At 42.5% G+C, this 14,978-nt stretch overlaps 1 protein-coding gene across 1 annotated transcript in view; it reads left to right on the top strand.

Moving 5' to 3' along the window:
• The window catches only part of Svep1 (sushi, von Willebrand factor type A, EGF and pentraxin domain containing 1), a 182,408-nt gene extending 180,144 nt beyond the window's left edge, over window positions 1-2,264 (top strand). Inside the window, exons 47-48 of the mRNA XM_031377490.1 lie at window positions 933-1,026; window positions 1,896-2,264. Of these exons, the coding sequence (XP_031233350.1) occupies window positions 933-1,026; window positions 1,896-1,917 (116 nt within the window). The 3' untranslated portion in view covers window positions 1,918-2,264. The remainder of the gene's footprint in view (window positions 1-932; window positions 1,027-1,895) is intronic.
• The last annotated feature ends 12,714 nt before the right edge of the window (window positions 2,265-14,978 follow it).

Genomic DNA, 14,978 nt, shown 5'->3' with positions numbered 1-14,978 from the left:
AGGCTGGCCTTGAACTCAGAAATCTGCCTGCCTCTGCCTCCCAAGTGCTGGGATTAAAGGTGTGTGCCCACCCACCACTGCCCAGCAGGACATTCTTTTAGGGTTTCATCTGTGACTAATTTTAATCCTAATTATGGTTCTCTAATTCTAATTAACGCTGATGTATAATCTGGGTGTATATATTAATTTAAATGAGCATGAGAAGTTTCTCCTGGCCAAACAGGCAGGACTGTTGGACACATGATTTATGTGTATGAGTATTTTGCCTGCATGTATGTCTGTGTGCCACTTGCATGCCTGCTGCTCAGAAGAAGTCAGAAGAGGGCATTGGATCCTTTGAAACTGGAGTTACAGATGGTTGTGAACCACCACGTGGGTGCTGGGGATCAAACCCAGGTCCTTTGGAAGAGTAGCCCGTGCTTATAACCACTGAGCCATCTCTCCAGCCTCATCTGTTGTTCTGACACTCTGCGTGACAGATTTATTCTCCTGTAAACTGCTGTCTGACTTAGTCAATCTAGAGTTTATTGCCGGCTCCCTCCAGAAAGCCATAAATTAACTGAGTATATAAAACACTTAGATCAGAACTAAGTGCCAGACTGGTTGCACACATTAGAATAATAGTAAAAATCTTTTAAAGACAGAACCCAGTGGGCTTGACATGATCAGTAAAGCTGACCTTAGCATGGTGAAAGTTAACATAGGGATTGATGTAAAACATCCCCCTACCCATCCCCCCCACCCCACCCCCAGAATAGCTCAGATGTGGTGGGGAGGGGAGTGATGCCACATATGAATGTAAAGTGCGTGAGGAATGGTCAGTGGTAGCTCAGGGGAATGAAAGAGCAAGTTGTACCCCGTGGGTCTTCGTGACATCTTTAGAAATGTCTTAAGTGTTGACTAAGTGAATGCATGCTTTTGTTTCATCACAGCTACTTGTCAGTCTCCCTGCTTAAATGGTGGAAAATGCATAAGGCCAAACCGATGCCATTGTCTCTCAACCTGGACAGGACATGATTGCTCCAGGTAAGACAACCCAATAAAAAAAGGCTGAGCTGTAACTCTTGGACTGTATTTCAGGAGTGGGAGGATGGAATTGAAGAGCCATCCCCAGAGATAGAAGGTATCTCTAGGTGGAGTGTAAACTTTGTTAATCACAGGCTTTCTAAATAGTCTCTCTAAACCTTCACTAAACCCAAAGCTAGAAATAATTAAGTCAGGATTGACGAAGAAGACAAGATCTCAAAAATAAACAGTAGTCAGTGCCCTTCTGCAGCATGTATACTAAAACTGAAAAAAGCACACGCACGCACACACACACACACACACACATACACATGCATGCACACACATTAAATAAATACTAAAAATCAGTAAAAATTTACATAAATTATAAAGGTAATATTCTTGAACAGAAAATACAAAATTATATAATTTATTGAAAATGTCCTAGTAAGGTCTGGTGTAACGGTGCATAACTTTAACCCCAGTACTCTGGAGGGGAAACAGGAGGGTCTCTGTGAGTTTTAGACCAGCTAGGCTGTATAGTAAAACCCTGTCTTAAAGAAAGAAAAAAAAGGAAAGGGAAGAAGGAAGGAAGGAAGGAAGGAAGGAAGGAAGGGAGGGAGGGAGGAAGGGAAAGTATCCCCAGCCAATGTTTGAGCTATATAACCACAGTAAAACCATTGAAGTTGATAAAAAATGTTTAGTAGTATTTTAATATTTCCAAGCCGCTTCCCCTTGTCCTTAACAAGTATTGTTACAGATGTGCTTCCTAGACTAAGATTTATTGCTCCCTTGTCCATGAGCACCCCAAAAATTTCCCCCTACCCAGTTCATCTTTCCTCTTGAACCCGCTAACTTTCTTACATTTTTCTTTCATTTCCTGTCTTCAGGAAAAGGAGAACGGGGCTTTGACCCCACACCCCACCACCTCTCCCAAAGCAGGACCATCTCCTTCCAGTAGCTCCTGGAACTCACACCAAGAAAGACCACCACGGTGCTGGGCTTGTTTTGTTCTACAAGCTTGAGGTTGACTTTTTAATTTTGTGATCTATTTTGTTATTTTTTGTGATGTCCTTTCCTACGTGTTTGCATTGTTTAAATATGCTTGCATTTTCTATATCAAAGTTATATTAAACGGACATGCTCCATCCTCACCAGATGTACATACTCCGCTGTCTGCTGGGAAGGCCCCTGGCATACATTTTTATTCAATTACTTAAAGATGACTTTCCATTAAAATATATTTTGCTACTAAATAAGATTTTTTTTCTGGGTAGTACCATTTTTCCAAGGAGGCTGGGGAACAAAGAAAGAACTCATGAACTTCCTTCTAGTCCTCTGGCATAGCACATGATTGCTTGTGGTACACTGACCAGTTCCGATAAAGAAGGCCCCTCCTTTATTCCTGTCTTGTTTACACAGTATATGGCTGTAAAGGTTTTCTTTCTTAACTAAAGGAACTCGAGTTGGACTTAGTGTCCCCTGCAAAGAATTCTGTCCTGGTGTTGAGGGTGACTTGAAGGATCCTTCTCCACATTTGGAAAGCTGTAGACATCAACTTGGGGGTGGGGGTGGAATTATCACGATTTATAAGTAAATGTACTCTAAAAAGTTCTCAGAGGTGGCTCCTGGTTTTCCTGGAAAGGGAGAAAGGAAGAAAAAAAGGAAAGGGAGGAAGGGAGGAAAAAAGAAAGAAAAGGGGGGAAAGAAAGGAAAACTGGAAAAAATAAAAAAAAAGAGGAGAATGAGGAAGAAAGAAAGGATGGAAAAAGAGGGAGCCAGCTGCCCAGGAGACAGTTAAGCTGCCCCACCGTTTCTATGAGTGCATGTACTTTCATCATTATACCTATTTCAGAATAAAGACTTTCCAGATTTCAGAAAATAAAGCCGAACCCTAGATTTCATTTAATATAGGAACTATATAACCACATTGGCTCCATCCTCTGGGTGAACTTCTCTCACAAGGCACAGCGTACACCATAGCACTGCAGAGGGATGCAGGACACACAGGAAGGATCTTGCCATTCCTATGGTCTCTTAGCTATTGGCTCAATCTCCTGACATCCTTCCCACTTCCTCTTCCATATGCTTGTCATTCATTTTGTCTGCCAGTTTCATCCCACGTTTACTTTCATCGTTTATAATCATAAAAATACAAAATAAAGTTTAAAATCCATGATTACTAAAAAGAATAAGTAGTACCAGAAAGGAAGCAAGAGAAAGCCATTGATCGTGACACTTGGTTCTCCAAGTACCTACTGATGAAATACACCTGCCTTCTGTTGCTTTGAATAGGTTAAAAGGTTTAGAATTTGTATTCTTTTACTCTGAATGGATTGAAAGGTTTAAAATTCCAAAATAAGACGTGTTATGCAAGATTTTAAGAAAGCAACACATCATATAAGTGACATGGGTTTTTTTTTCAGTCTAGGGATATATGATGGTATGTGTGTGAGTGTCTGTCTGTTTGTGGTTGCGCGTGCGGACACACACACACACACACACACACACACACTTTCCACCTTGTGTGAGACAAAGTCTCTCATTCACTATCACATACACCATGCTCACTGGACTGCAAGCTTCTAGGAACTCTGTCTCTGCTCCTATGATCTCTCTTAGGGAGCCGTGCAGTTGCAGACATGTGCTCATACATGTAGCACACAGTCCTCCAAGCAGAACACTGACCATCTTTATCAGGTCAGCTGTGCCTGCTTGCAGTGGACCACCAAGAATGGACCTGTGGTGCTAACCATTCCCTTGGAGAAGGAGGTGACAGGGAAGGTCCCTGGACCCTGACATGAGACAAAGTCAAGTGAAAACCAAAGTGTGTTTTAGGGAAAGGCAGCTCACCATGGCATAATTTTTATTAGTGAATGTATGAACACAGACAACATCCAACAATAGGAACCCTCACGCATGCTATCTTGACATCTGCCAAATTACATATTATACAGCCCTCAAAGATAATGCAACACCATGGAACTTGTCAGAAGCAGTAAGACACGGAGTGACGGGGGTTGAAAATCAGGATACAAAACGTTCTAGACCAGGGTGTAGATTAGTGGAAGACTCAGTGCTTATGTGCGGGAGACCCTGGGTTTAAACCCAACCATCTCTCCTGTCAAGCTTCCCTGCTCAAAAGACTTGAAAATCTACTTTTTAAAAAGAAAGAAGGAAAATGCCCAGTATTACAAACTATCTCTATGTATTATATCTCAAGTTAAAACGTGGATGGCTTAGTAGTTAAAACCCCTTATTGCTCTTGCAGAGAATCATGTTCAGTTCTCAATACCCACATCAGGTACTGCACAACCACTTCTTATTATCTCCGTAGGATCCAATACCTTCTAGGCCCTTCAGACAATTATACTAATAGGCATAGACAAAGACACAATTGAAAAAAATAAACTACCTTCTTAAATTTTTTTAAGCAAGATACATATGGTCCCAAATAACTATGGGTCAGATAATGTCAAGCCCCATGACTTCTTCACACAGAGAAAGTGTGAAACAGGATTATTAGCCATGATCTGAAGGAGAAAGAAGCAAACGCAGGCAGCACAGTGACGTTTTCTATTTGCTCTTTGCAAGATATGACAGGCCCTGGAGTGTCAACACAGGACAGAGATGAAAATCCAAGGACATTGTTACAATGATTTAAGACATATTTTAAAAAGAGAGAGAGAGAAAGAGAGAGAGAAATAATGATGAATAGCTGGAATATCCCACTGACTCATAAGAGGAAGTAACTTCAACCCTCAAGTTCCCATAATCAAGGCAGGTTTTGTGATATGACTATAAAGAGAATTTTAAGGGACTACAATCTGGAAATAGAAACAGGAAAAAAATACTAAAAGTAAGAGCACATTCTAAATCATGGTTTCATGACTATATAATTAAATTTCATATTACTTCTCTTACATCTTTCATTTCCAAATACTGTAGATCTCTTACACTAATGACAGATTAAAAAATCATTATTATTAAAAATAGGATTACATGAAAGTTCATGGAGAGCAATTCAAAAGAACGTAAGGACAAATAATTAACCTAGCCAGTTATTAAAATGTAATTAAGCTTTGAGTAATTCAATTTGTACCATCTATAAAGAGACTGCTTGGTGTCTGTGGAATAAAACGAATAACCTAGAACACGCCAACATTAGGTGACAGAAAAGGCTCTCACTGGTAGCTGAGAAATTTCCCTCTGAGAAATGGATCAAGACAGCATTGGACAAGTGAAAAATGTATTAGGGGCAACACTTTTGAGACAGTAGATAATGAGAGCTAGAAGGAGCAAGGAGTTACCGGGCTGTGTTAGTTACACACCGTTACTATGACAAAGTGTCTGAGGTAATCAGCTTAATAAAAGAAAAGGGTTGTCTTGGTCCATGTTTCAGACCAAAATTGCCTAGTCTTGCTTCTTTGGGCCTGTTACCACAGAACATCAGGGTAGGAAGAATGTGCTGTAGAAGAAAGCCTGGTTACCTCATAGGAAACAAAGACATGGGACAGGGTCCCAAAAGACATCTCAAGAGCAATGGCAGGGGTTTCTATGACTTAAAGGCCTATGCTTGGCTCTGTGGTTCATGGATTTCTTATGAGATTAAATATAAAAAGCTATTAAACATTTTATAAGTATATTAACAAAGATTGTTAATGTTGTGAAAAAACAGTGTTGTATGATGTGAACTGAAAACAGAATATAAAATGTGCTTCTTGTGGCCCTCAGTTGCCTAAAATATTTACATAGACAGTACATGGAGGTCTGCCAATGCTTTTTAATAATTATTTTCTGTAGGACAGGGAAGTGTGGGTCATTTTTACATCTTCATTCAGTTTTCCCCTTTAAATCTCACTTATTCTAGCTGGGTGGTGGTGGCGCACGCCTTTGATCCCAGCACTTGGGAGGCAGAGGCAGGTGGATTTCTGAGTTCGAGGCCAGCCTGGTCTACAGAGTGAGTTCCAGGACAGCCAGAGCTACACAGAGAAACCCTGTCTCGAAAAAACCACACACACACACACACAAAAAAAAAAAACTCACTTATTCTCACTGAAGAGACACCACTCTCAACACCAGCTGTGGTGGGCCAGGCCTGGAAATCCCAGTACTCAGCAGGCTAAGATGGGAAGATCCCAGTTATCTATCCTGTGCTATCTAACAAGTGCCAAGCCAGCCTGGGCCATAGAAAGAGAGCCTATCTCAACATCAAAAGCCAAAAGCTACATCATATTTATGTTTGTAAGTACACTTTCCTCTTCATAATGAGTGATGATCTCCATTAAAAACTAATTGAAATAAAATGTCCACATTAATTCATGAGTACATACATAACTGGCTTGTCATATGCACAGGCAGATACCATATACACTTAAAACCTGCCTCCATTTTGTGTTGTTTAAACACACTTTCAGAAACAACTGGAGAAGGGCATAGCTGTGTGATAAGAGGACACTGGTGATTAAAGTAAAGTGTTTATAAAAGAAGCATTAAAAACACCCCATAGTTTATCTTTGTGTACTATTTATTCTCCAGGTAAAGGGTTCTATAAGAGGCAGATACTTATAATATGTGAAAATTTCCAGCCAACTCCTACCAGAATCACTTTCTGGGGCTTCCTTAGCAACCAGTATAGCAATGAGCCTTGGATGATGGCTACTGGGGAACTCTCCTCCTAGATGACTTTAAGGCAGTGACAGTAACCTCCTTTTTCTGCTAATCTTTGGTGAGCCAATCCCAGGAAATTTGGGCCCAGTGCCTGGGTCTGTATGAAACTTGAACGAATAAGCAGTCCTGACCATGACCATGAAGAGCCATGAGCCAACTGCAAGTGCCACAGGGCTGCAGGGGCATGTTCACATGTTCTGGACAGCAGAGCTCAGCAGCCAAAGCTGCTTAAGACACATGCCATTCTGGGCACGGTATTTCTGAATACTTCAGGTTTTTAAACAGCCATGGACACAACTACCCCAAGAAACAGGCTGCCGAGTGTTGGGCTAATCGGAAGGCTGCTGACCCTCCTCTTCTGAGGAATTGGGGATCCTGCCCCCTCCTCTCAGAAATGTTTATCAAGTAAGTTTTCTCATAAACCCTAGGTCCTGAAATTGTTAATTACACACCCACTCCTCAGTCAGTCATTAGGATTTCTATTTTCATCATGTCCACTGGCTCCTTTTACTCTCCCAGCTGGGTTCAAGGGAGGCTAATGCTTCTTGAAGTTAAAGAATATCCTATTATGGAGGGTAATAGGGAGCCAGGTCAAACGAGAAAAACCTGATAGAAGAGACTGAGGCCAGAATCCAATAAAGCCATCAACACACATTTTCCCAAAGACACCACATTCTTCAAATCAATCCCTGTGCATATGTATATGACATGGTTAGACGGGAGAGACTTCCAAAGGCTTGCTGAGCATACCTTAAAGTTTGTATTCCGATTTGTCACTTAAAATACATTTTATTTCCTTGCACCATTGCTTAAAGCTGTGAGGATTCAAAGCTCTGTGGATGCCAGTCAGTTTATAAGTTAAGCAAATAAATCTTTGTCGGTGATTCTCGTTCCAGATCTTGTTCTGCCCCTCCCTGGCTGTCTCAGCACATTCTGCAAAGCTTCTCTTTTTCTCTTAAGAATTCAGTAGCTCACAGGAGTGGTGCCATGCCACATGGCCAATGCCAAACCCAAGGTCAGGCTCAGCCAGGCCATCCAACACCCTTTCCAGGCAAACCTTAGCTTGGCTCTGACCTCGACATTTTCAATCTCATGGAAGATTTATTAGTGTGGTGGTTTGTTATTATAGCCTGTGTGTCTAATGTTTGCAAAAGAAAACCATCCTAATCACAAGGCATCTCTGGTTTAGGAGAGAGTCCCACCAAATACCCCCAGGCTGTGTTTAAAGGACAGCCCAAAAGTTCCAGAAGTCAGAACTGTAAAACAAGGAAGTACTCGAGATGAATGGCTTCTGGCCTCTCATTCCGAGGCCTTTGCGTCAGCTGTTTGTTTCCCTTACTGGTAGCACCTTTCTCCATTCTCTGGTCCCACCTAGTTGTGTGTGTGTGTGTGTGTGTGTAAGGACAGGGATTAAGCAGACTGAATTAACTGCCTGGAGGCTTCAGTTCCCAAAATCTCAACTACTGTTGACTTTGCTATACAACAAGGTCAATTGATCTAAGATAGTAAAAGAATGAACTTTATCCTTCTCTGTCTCAAGGTCTCTTCTAGTCCGTGATCATAAAGAGTAGAACAGACAAATGAACACGGGTACCTAAACATTGAATGAAAGTTCTGTGTGTATGTGTGCATGTGTGTGCATGTGCGTGTGTGTGTGTGTGTGTGTGTGTGTGTGTGTGTGTGTTATATTGAAACTCAGAAGTTAGTAAGTCTGATATTATCACTCTCACACATCACAAATCTATTATTATTCAAACAAGTTCATGACCTTGGTGTTGACCAAGACCCCAGAAACAGATGCCTATGATATGACAGGGTTTTACTTCTCTGTTAGGGGAGAGTCCTGCATACTGGAAATGTGGATGGGAAAACAGGCACAAGCTGGGACGGATGGCTTCCCTTTGCACAGGCTGCCAAGGTGGTCAAGCTGGCAAGACTACCACATAGACACAGGCGGAAGCAGAAAAGCTCACCCCTTATTTGTATTCTGATCTCAGGCACATCACTAAACTAATAGCACTAGACTATTTTGCTAATCCCGAAGTTCCACTGAAGTTAAAATAGAGATTCACAACTCAGAACCATGCTTCCCCACTGCCCCATCCAAGCGGCAGGACTTGTCTTCATGGTTCTGTCCGCTGAGTGGCTGTCCGCCTTTTCAAACGTCTTCTGAACCACAAGTGAGCACTTGCCCCGAGGTGAAGCTAATGAGATCATGGGTACTCCTGCTGCCGACTGCTTGCTTATGCTTTAGCTTTCAACCATGTTAACACACCTCCTAAGACCCCAGGGTCTAGAGCCACAACTAGAAGTCCCCGAGAGTGGGACAGTGAACTTTCTCCGTTCATAGTGCTGATCCACACACCCTCCCTCTGAGACCTGAAAAATGACCATCTACTGCAGATAATTCTTTCTGGTCCCCCCAACCCCCATTTTGCTTAGGTACATTTAAACTCATATGTTTGCCTCGTTTTTTTCTTGCTGCCTTCTCCCGTATAATCATCTCCACACCCCTCTCATTTCCCATTGACTAGTAATGGTTGCCTTTCCACTTCCGGTATCGACTGCCATCACTCACCAGACTCCCTCCTTAGAGAGAAGCTTGGTGTCTTTTTTATTCGTTTATCCTTGGCAACACTTGGCATCTAGAAAACACTCAATAAGCTCTGAGGGAGAGGAAAAAATAATGAGACTTAAAGGAGAGGAATAATTCCTACAATTTAGAGGAAAACATTTAGGGAAGGTTCCAGGACTATTACATCATAAAAATTAGGATATTCTAGATGTTTTTGTGTTTTAACATATGTGCAAACACATAGGTGATCCCCACCCGCCTTTGAAGCAACAAAACCTATTGTTTTTCTTTATTGGAAGAAAAGTTTATCGTAGCTTACAATTCCAAAAGGAGAGTCCATGGGTGCGGAGAGGCTTGTGAGCAGGAAGGCAGAGCAGGAAGCCGAGAAGTAGCATCTACAACCATGAAGCATAGAGCAAATAGGAAGTAGAGGGAGATTATGAACTCTCAAAGCCTGCTCCGAATGATGTTCTTCTGAAAGACACAATTGATGATAGTTACTATAGAGGCTGCCTCGGGTCATCAAGGGCCAAAAGAAACTGCGCATAGCCACGCATCGCCCTAATGTGACGCTTTGGAAGGGGTTGATAGTGAAAATTACTTTAATTACTCTATCCGAAGAAAAATTCAGAAGCAGCGTTATAGCGCTGCCTTGGAAGGCTCCCCATGTAAGTGACCGCCTCACCCTGGAGTATGGCAGCCCACCTCCTCGGCAGCACTTACCTCGGCAAGGGCACTTCCGGTTCCAATGCGGCTGAGTGTTTATTGCTACACCCCAGGCTTTCAACTATATACATAGTTAGGCTGCGTCTGCTGCCCATAGAAACTTTTCTTTTATCTCCTAACCAACTAATTGTTCCTTAGAAAGGTTTTGACTCCATGGATACACACTCTGAAAGGACTGAGCAATAAAATGTGTCGTTTCTTTAAAGTGACAGTGTGACTATTTCACTCTTGGGTTATTTATTAGCAAGCTCCCCCGACCTAACTATCTCATCCTTTGGGCTTCATAGCACTTCAAACACATCTCCAGTAAAGCACATCTCTCTTTGCAGGCTGGCTAGTTTATGTGTCTGGGTATCTTTAATAGTAAGGTTTATACCTTCTTTATGGGGGCAGAGCTCTGGAATTCCACCACCCACATCAATGCTGACCAGGACCTTAGCAGCCATGTGACTCGAACAAAGTGCTGTTCAAACGTCTCACTCTCCTGCCAGTATAATGGGAGTAGGCCTCACACTACTGGTGCTTACCCGACCTGCTTAGTCAGTCAGCTTCTCAATAAGGATGTTTCCCAGTGAGTCCATGATCACACTAACAGTTGATGAGACTGGGTCTCTGAGCTCTGATCTCCTAACTCCACACTGGATCCACCTAAGTGAGTTAAACCGAACAAATCTACACAGCACCCACCACAATGATGTCTGAAGCCAAGATGCTCCCATCCCAGAGGAAAGCACAGCCAAGATATGGATCTGGACCCTTAATGTTCTCAAACCTCTTTCGGGAAAGGCGATGTGTGCACTATCCTACGTTTGCACTGGAACTGAAGAACACTCATCCTTGACCTAATGTGCTCGGAGACCTAGTGGCCAAAATCTTCTCTTTTCCTCCCTCCCTCCCTGGTGCCCTTGCTACAATCACCTCGACCCTCCCCACTGAGTTTCACAGGCCTGTGTTCAATAGTCACGCCCAGATATTGAAGACTGATGAAGTCTAAGCCAGAGACACCCCATCATACACCCTCAGATTAGAGTTTTGAGTCAAACAAAATCTCGATCATACTTTTCTGCAGAATTAAGCCAATGAACGTGTTTTAGTCGTCAAATATATATATATATATATATTTTTTCACTTTTGACATCTGTGAAGAGGGAATACCTCTCACAACAGAAAGGCATTGTGTAAGTGTATGAGAATTAATGATGGCTCTTACAAACTTAGATTCAATAAAAAGTGATAAAACTAAACCTGCCTGTCATTGTCTCCGTGATATTTGGCACATGAAAACCCTCAGGTGTAATGACCCAAGACTCCAGGAGTAGTTTCTGCATCTAAGAAAGCCTTATGATGCCTTTGTCTAGGATCTTCTTAAAAAACTGTACTGGAGAGATGGCTCAGTGGTTAAGGACATTAGCTGCTCTTCTACAGGATCTAGGTTCGAGTCCCAGTACCCATGTGATGGCTCACAATCAGCTGTAACTCCACCCCCAGGGGATCCACCTACCTCTGGCTTCCACAGGCAGCAGGCACACACTTGGCGCACAGACACATATGGAGGCCAAACACTTGTATGCATAAAGAATAAAGAAATGAATATAACTCTGCTACTTCTCTTTTAAAAAAGGTTTATTTATTTTACTTACATGGTACACTGCAGCTGTCATCAGACACACATTAGAAGAGGGCATCAGATCCCATTACAGATGGTTGTGAGCCACTATGTAGTTGCTGGAAATTGAACTCCAGACCTCTGGAAGAGCAATCAGTGTTCTTAACCACTGAGCCATCTCTCCAGCTCCAACTCTGCTACTTCTAAGAAAATAAATAAATAAATAAATAAATAAATAAATAAATAAATAAATAAATAAATAAAGGAAAGTAGTGTTGCTTGAGTTCTCTGGAACTCTGAAAGCCCTAAGCATCAGTTTCTGGTTGGCTTTCTTAATGAATCACTTTGTGCTGTGCACCAACTTGCTAAATTCTGAGAAGATCCTCCTTACTGGTTCTTATAAGAGGAGAGTAGAGACTATGAGAACAAGGAGTCAATTGAGAGCGTCTCTGCCTTTTCTAACAGGCTCATCTACTTTCACACATCCAAACTGCCTTCTCCACCCAGCACTGGCCCGTCACCTCTTCTCTGGTGAGTCACAGAAACACACAACAGCCTACCTTTCTGGCAGCAGTATCTGGACTCCTCCCTCCACTGTGGCTTTGCCTCTCTATTGCTGATAGGACCATTCTTCCCTTTTCTCTTATTTGCTCCCACTTCAGATCATGGGGAAAATGTGTCTTCCCTCCCAGCAACCAGCTCCTGCAGTGAGCGGGAACTTCCGCCCCCTCCACAATGCAATGCTCAGAAGGGGCCTTAGCTCAGGGCTGTGCATCAGCAAGCACCAGGGCCTGCCTTCATTTTCAGATCCAAAAATTAAGGCTCAGTCTGTGTGAGAGTTTCCAGAGTAACGTCATCATCAGTGAGAGAGTGGAAAACAACCTCTGCCGCTGCTCCCCTTTTGTCTTCTAGAGCCACACAGCTCCTTCTGCTTGTTAGAACCCCTCTCTGTTCAAGAAAAGCAGGTAAATTAAAATACCAGAAAAGCATCATCCACCGCACAGTCCTGGAGTGTATAAAGGGTGTGAACACACAGTGTACATCACTCTTTAACAGTGGCTTTGAAGATACAATAGTATGCTCAGAAATGAGCTTAAAGAAATGCTTGCTTATGTCTTTGGGAGCAAGGAAGGGAGATGAACAAATGGCTAAATCAGTAAAGTGCTTGCACCATAAAAGTATGAGGATCTGTGTCGGACAGCCCCGGGATCCACATAAAAAGCCAGGTATACCACATCTCTAACTTCCAGCACTGGGTAGGGGGGCAGAAGTAGGTGGCTCCCTGGAGATCACTGGATGCTCAGCCTGATGAACCAGAGAAAACATATTGAATGACTGAGGAAGACACCAAATATCAAACTCTGAGCTCCACACATATGTGCACACTGAGGCACACACAGAGACACACATGCACACATATGCCACACATATACAAAGAAAAGCCTGACAAAGAGAACATGGTATGAAAAATGGGTAATGGCATGGTCCAAGCTTGCTCTTTGGCATTCTTGCTCAGTCAAACAATGAGTTCCCACTCTTTGACCCTTCTCCTGGACTGCTTTCCAGACTATATTTCCTCATTGTCCATTTTTATAGCAAAATTATATGGTATTGACTGAGGAATTGTTGTTCTCCTCCCTAGAACTTTGCCATGGTGACTAAATTATTCTCTTGGGCAAAAACATTTGTGAACAAATACACACATGCACACACAGAGAGAGAGAGAGAGAGGATAAAGAAAGAGAGAAAGAGGAAGAGAGAGAGGAAGAAATGCACACACATCATTCTATCAAGGTTTCAGTAATTCTGAACTATATAAAGGCAATAAAATCGAAATACAACAGATGTAAGTGGTGGGGTGCAAAGAGCTTAGCACCTTCTGGTCCAACCACTGGACTCTTGCTTTCTAAAACAGTGTGGCTCCTACCTTCTCTGCCGTCAGTGGTGGTGCTTCACACTCCAGAGAAGCCGAGCCCGAGCTTTCCCATCTCTCCTGTTCTATCCTCCTTTAACACTGTCACACCTGCTTATGACATGCTTAACACTATACACCCACTGCGGCAACAGCCTAGTGTGAAGGACAGCAGGGAACATGGATCACAGCCCCAATACCACACATACATTTTGCGAGAGATCCAGTCATTTTGAAGGTAAAATGCCTCAGAGTGGGATGGAAGTCCATACCCTAAAACTCTGTTTCCCTGCTCTTTCCTCCCATGCCTTCCACGAAAAGCCTGCTGTTGCATTTTGGCATTTCAAAGTATATACTTTTCAGTTTTTGAAAGTGATTATGTCATTTCCCAGGCCTCTCTTTATTGCTTTGCTCCATGTTTTATCTTTGTTTGTTAAGACATAGATTGATATGAAAAATAAAAGGAAGAAAGAAAAGCAGTGGAGAAGGGATAGAGTGGAGGAGAGGAACTCAAAGGGTTTTATCTGAATACCAGACTGCCTCCAGGTTATACAGTTTGTGACTAATGACCAACTACAAGTATTTTTGTTCAAACTTTATTCATATTAAGCAAATTTGGAATTGTGGACCATGCCTTCTCCATATCCTGCACACACCCAACAGACTCTGATGCAGTTCTCAAATTAGACAATAGCTGTCTTCATTACTTTTCTATTGTTGTGACAAAACAATATGATCAAGGCAACTTATTGTGCTTATGGTTTCAGAAGGTTAGAGTCAATGATGACAGAGCAAAGGCAGGGTGTCAGGAACTGCAGAGAGCTCACATCTTGATCCATAGACAGACAGCAAAGAAAGTACATTGGGAATGACCTAAATCTTTTGAATCCTCAAAGCCTGCCTCCAGTGTCACATCTCTAATAAAGCCACACCTCCTAACCCCTCCCAAACAGTTCCACTAACTGGAGATCAAGTACTTGAATATATGAGTCTATGGCATCTATTCAACCACCACAATAGCTTGCACCCCAGGCAGAACTATGTTGAAAAATAACAGTGGCAAAAGTCCAGAGGATCACAAGAGACTATCAGTCATGCAAGAGCTAGAGGTCTGGGAATGCAGGTTGGTGACTTGACTAGCAGGCACTGTATTCTATCTCGGCACTGGGAAAGGTGGTAGGGAAGGGCTGGGTCATCTTGGTTTCTTTTCCTGCTATTGTAATAATCTATTCTATAACAGCAACTTATGGGAGAGAAGGTCTATTTTGGATCAAGTTCTCAGGAGATGCAGTCCATCATGGTGGGGAAGATGTGGCAGCAGGCAGTAAGGGCATCATGGTGGAAGCAGGAGGCTAGATTGTCACATTTCTTAAGAAGGAAAGGAGGAGGAGGAGGAGGAAGAGGAGAAAAAGAAGGAGAAGAAGAAGAAGAAGAAGACAAAGAAGAAGAAGAAGAAGAAGAAGAAGAAGAAGAAGAAGAAGAAG

This window comes from Mastomys coucha, unplaced genomic scaffold (assembly GCF_008632895.1).
Source record: "Mastomys coucha isolate ucsf_1 unplaced genomic scaffold, UCSF_Mcou_1 pScaffold18, whole genome shotgun sequence".
Lineage (NCBI taxonomy): Eukaryota > Metazoa > Chordata > Mammalia > Rodentia > Muridae > Mastomys > Mastomys coucha.
This window is presented reverse-complemented; position numbering and strand designations above follow the sequence as displayed.